At 41.4% G+C, this 5,000-nt stretch overlaps 1 protein-coding gene across 1 annotated transcript in view; it reads right to left on the bottom strand.

Moving 5' to 3' along the window:
- Iyd (Iodotyrosine deiodinase) overlaps positions 1-5,000 on the bottom strand; it is a 17,969-nt gene that overhangs the window by 9,370 nt on the left and 3,599 nt on the right. Inside the window, exon 2 of the mRNA XM_086553910.1 lies at positions 681-969. Coding sequence (XP_086410036.1) covers positions 681-885 — 205 coding nt within the window. The 5' untranslated portion in view covers positions 886-969. The remainder of the gene's footprint in view (positions 1-680; positions 970-5,000) is intronic.

The following is a 5,000-nucleotide window of genomic DNA, read 5'->3' as shown; positions in this document are numbered from 1 at the left end:
TAAACAAGGGTGTTTACAACAGGAGGGAACACAAAAGGTCTCGTGTTCTTGTCGAGCTAAAGTCCAAAGGGGTACCGAAGGTTAGGTTTACAGCAGCCGTCCCAAATTAGGTTCTGGTTGAGGGTCCTATTTTTCTAAGAGTCATTAGGAGGTTCGAGCTGTATTGTGGATGATTGGTAGTTAATTTTGTTTCTTTTTAGTTGTTGTTGAAATTTATGATAGTGGTATTCTTATTAGGATACTCATGTCTATTTTCGTATTTATAGCTATTTATTTATCTATTTTCTGTCTGTCTCTGTCTCTGTCTTTTTCTGTCTCTATCTCTGTCTCTGTCTCTGTCTCTGTCTGTCTGTCTGTCTGTCTGACTGTCTGTCTCTGTTTCTGCCTCTGCCTCTGTCTCTGCCTCTATCTCTCTCTGTCTCTGTCTTTGTTTCTCTTTCTCTCTCTCATTTTCTTCATTTTTTAATGATTATAATAATTATTTTTACCATTATCATTATCTTTATTGTTATCATTGTAAGCATTGTCATATTCAACAATTTTGTTCTCATTATTTTTATTATCATCATCACCACTACCATTCTTGAAACCAATATCATTATCAATACCATCATCATCAACACTACCATTTCTCCTACCATAACAAACTAAGGATTCTTTTTACCCTAAGAACCACTTACCAATGACATTCTTGCTCCCCTTCTCCGGCTTGAATTCGCCAGCATCTCTTCCAGCCGCCGGCAAAGGATCCCTGTTGATGCGCTGATCCTGAGTGCGCATGCGTCGTACCAACTGATGGATCCCCAATGCTACGAGGCAAGCGACCGCGATCTCCAGTAGGTGAGTTTCCACAAAGGGGACCAGATATCGCGTCACGAGGCCCATGGTCTTTGATTCGTTTTCTTATTTATTTCGTTTCGTTTTTGTTTTTTTGTTTTTTGAGTTGGTTCAGTGTTGATCTAGAAGCGTCTGGGGGAAGAGATGTGGTTTAGGAATGTTTTATTTCGTTCTTACTTGCGTTTGGGGCGTGAAGAAGTGGATACATTTTAGATATGTTCACCCCAAGCGTGTCAGAGTTTTCCGATAATTCCTTAAAGTGGTTTGTACCCTGATGTTTTTTTCCACACTTTCTTTTAGAGAGTATGAAAATCGAGTTAACTAAAAAAATGTATATATTCTTCCTTTTTCCCTGTATACAAAACTATACACAAATAATTAATACATAAATGGATAAAAACAGATAAGCCTACATGGGAAGAAAAAAAAAACGCTAGCGTGCAGCCAGAGCATTCGCTCGCGTCTGTTAACATAAGAAGTGATCGAATTTCGTCACAAATAGATATTATCTTAATAGGTGTTCCTTGAAATCAACAAGTATCAACGATATGATTTTTATATCTGCCTTTTTTTCATTTTGAGGGAAACGGTAACGTATAAGGAGGGAGAGGAAGAAGGAGAGGAAAAGAGAGAGATCTTTTCCTCTCCCATTCCTTTCCCTCTCAGTTTCTCCCTTTTATCTTAATTCCTCTCCCCTCCCTCCCTTTCTCCCTCTTCCTCTAACTTTCCTCCCCCTTTCCCTATCCATCTCCTCCCCCCCCTCTCTCTCTCCTTCCTCTTCTCCCCCGACTCTCTCTCTCCCTCTCTTTCCTCTTCTCCCTTCCCCTTTCCTTCTCCCTCTCTTTCCTCTTCTCCCCCGACTCACTCTCTCCCCTCTTCTACCTTCCCTTTTCCCTCTCCCCCTCTCCCTCTTTTCTCTTCTCCCCTGACTCTTTCTCCTTCTCTTTCATCTTCTACCTTCCCTCTCTCTCATTTTTTTTCTCTTTCTTCTTCTCCCCCGACTCTCTATCTCCCTCTCTTTCTTCTTCTCCTTACCCCCTTCCTCTCCCTCTCCCTCTCTTTCCTCTTCTCCCCCGATTCTCTCTCTCCCTCTCTTTCCTCTTCTCCCTTCCTCTAGTCCTCTTCCTCTCTCTCTCTCCCTCTCTTTCCTCTTCTCCCTTCCCCTTCCCCTTTCCCTCTATCACTCTTTCCTCTTCTCCCTTCCCCTTTCCCTCTCTCACTCTTTCCTCTTTTCACCCGACTCTCTCCCTCTCTCTGCCTCCTCTCTCTCTCTCTCTCTCTCTCTCTCTCTCTCTCTCTCTCTCTCTCTCTCTCTCTCCCTTTCTCTTTCTCTCTCCCTTTCTCTTTCTCTCTTCCTATCCCTTTCTCTCTTCCTATCTCATTCTCTCTTCCTATCTCATTCTCTCTTCCTATCTCATTCTCTCTTCCTTTCTCTTTCTCTCTCCCGTTCTCTGTCTCCCTCCCTTTCTTTTTCTTTCTTTCTTTCTTTCTTTCTCTCTCTCTCTCTCTCTCTCTCTCTCTCTCTCTCTCTCTCTCTCTCTCTCTCTCTCTCTCTCTCTCTCTCTCTCTCACTCACACTCACTCTCTCTCTCTCTCTCTCTCTCTCTCTCTCTCTCTCTCTCTCTCTCTCTCTCTCTCTCTCTCTCTCTCTCTCTCTCTCTCTCTCTCCTTCTCCCTCTCTCTCTCCTTCTCCCTCTCTATCTCCTTCTCTCTCTCTATCTTTTTTTCCCTCTCTCTCTCCTCCCTCTCTATCTTTTTTCCTCTCTCTCTCTCCTCTCCCTGTCCTCCTCCCTCTCCCTCCCATATACTCATCCACTCTGTCCGCTTTTACTCCATTCTTCTAAAGAACCACGAATTTTACCTCTCTAATCCATAGTAAAAAAAAACGTAAATGGCGAGGACTTAATAAGAGCAATAACACTCGAAAACGGATAAAGGAAGGGGAGGTAGAGAGGAGGAGAGAACGGCTGGGAGAGGTCAAGGTCAAGGAGGCAATTTGCGAACGGGGAAGAGAGCGATAACTCGATAATTACCGCGCTAACCAAGTCTGATAATTGTATGGACAAATTGCACGTGATAAAAGTCGAGAACACTGTTTTACAATACATCTTGATGTGTATACATACATGTACATTGTGCGTGTGTGTGTGTGTGTGTGTGTGTGTGTGTGTGTGTGTGTGTGTGTGTGTGTGTGTGTGTGTGTGTGTGTGTGTGTGTGTGCGCGCGCGTGCGTGCGCAAGAACCACATTAGATGTATTATTTTCAAACGAATTAAACACCCACAAAGACTAATATCTCAAACACGTCATAAGATAAATACAAACAACATGAGCGATAAATAATAACAATATAATAAAATCAAACAAAATAAATATCAAAATCAACCTTATCTTCAATATCAAGACGACTAAAAAGTGGGAAAAAAATTATCTATGCCATCAACAACCATCAGACTATTGGCATGTCCAGCTCCTCACTCACTGCATCCACGAGACACAAAGGATGGCGTTATAACCTATCCCCAGCATTTCAGTTAAACGCCCTCAATCAGAAATAGAAAGAGACTCAATTCTGGACTTACCGAGAGAACACCACAATTACCAGTTCCCAGATGATGACTTCCCGACCAGTTACAGAAAACCATAACCGGTTGCCATTTGTTCTATCTACTTAGGTCATGGTCAGTACCTTAATATCCTAGGTTAGTATTATTCAACGTATTTCATCGTGACCTAGTTTGGTTTCATGTATTGTCCTCACGAACCTAATGAACGACTATTGCACATCAGACAATAATCATTTTAATAGTCCTTCCGACAAAAAAGGTACTTTTTCATGCACATATATATTATCATATCAAATATATATCACAGATATATGTTATTATAGTAAATATATATTACAAATATAGATTATTTAGTCCGTTATGGATTTCATATGATTTTCAAAACTATATATCCATCTATTAATTCACTTTATGCGACACAGCGACCCAGTGACCATCTGCTCGTTACCAATACTTCGAAGAACCTGACCACAGGTGATACTCGTAAATTGGAAGAATGTCTATGCCGACTTTGAAACTTAATGAGACTAGATACAGATATCCAATCCCTTTTGAGAAACATTACCTAGAAATATGACTTGTGCATAAGTAAGTACAAAGAGCCGGAAAATAACGTCAGGCCAGGAAAGCAACAACAGTACTAAACACAGTGTCAAAGTTATACTACGAAGACATTCTTGCAACAGATTTCTACAGTTGCAAAAATATAAGTCACAAAATTCCATTGCCTAAAACTAAAACAAAAAATAATAAAGTACAAAGCTCCCTCTAGATTTGATTGATGCTCCTTCGGAAATCGAACAATTTCAAAGCAAGATCAGACACGTTACTTTGAAACTAATGCTGCAGATTAATGTCAACAAAACTCTTGCCTTGTACTTAATTTAAGCCTAGTACTCACTTGTAGACCATGTTGCGCGATTTGGTCTCTGAGACGTGTCTAGCGTTGTCTACGTAGACACGTCTATAGACCAATCGCCGTCTAGGAGTCTGTTGCGAGACAAAAAGTCGCAGGTCTATGGTCTCCCGATCGGAATGGGAGACAGCATGCAACGGTAGACATGTTGCGCAACATTTTGCTAGTGTGTACGACATCTGCAACGATAGACGAGACACATCGGACTTCACAGTCTTTCTCCAACTACCAAGCGTGCCGGGTGCCTTGCGGCCAAATTAACGCTTTTACATTGCTTTTTGAAATGTGGTCAAACGAAAAGGTATTGAAACTAATCGAAGATTATCATGCTTCTAGCTGTCTTTGGGACGTGACGAGTTCCGATTATAAAAACCGCGTAAAAAAAAAATGGCACTTGAATCACTGGCTTAGATATTCTAAAGGTGTACATGAGGCTCGTGAAAGAGTCTCCACTTGCTAGGAAACGCAGTGTGACTGCTAGTCGAAGAAAAGCTGGGATAGCTTCTCTAAATTTTGTATCCTTCTTCATTATCAGTCCTCCAACCATCAGAAGCAAATCTTCGAAATCAGTAGAGGTTAGGCGGGTGAAATTTCGAAAACCCATGGCGTCTTAATTTATTTAATAATGAAATACCGAACCTAGGTCCTTCTGCAAACACTTCGCGAGTCCACCAACGTTTA

This window comes from Penaeus japonicus, unplaced genomic scaffold (genome assembly GCF_977035675.1).
Source record: "Penaeus japonicus unplaced genomic scaffold, GWHDUDI00000001_assembly GWHDUDI00000029, whole genome shotgun sequence".
Classification (NCBI taxonomy): domain Eukaryota; kingdom Metazoa; phylum Arthropoda; class Malacostraca; order Decapoda; family Penaeidae; genus Penaeus; species Penaeus japonicus.
Note: the sequence above shows the minus strand (reverse complement) of the source record. Positions and strands in the feature narration are given on the sequence as shown.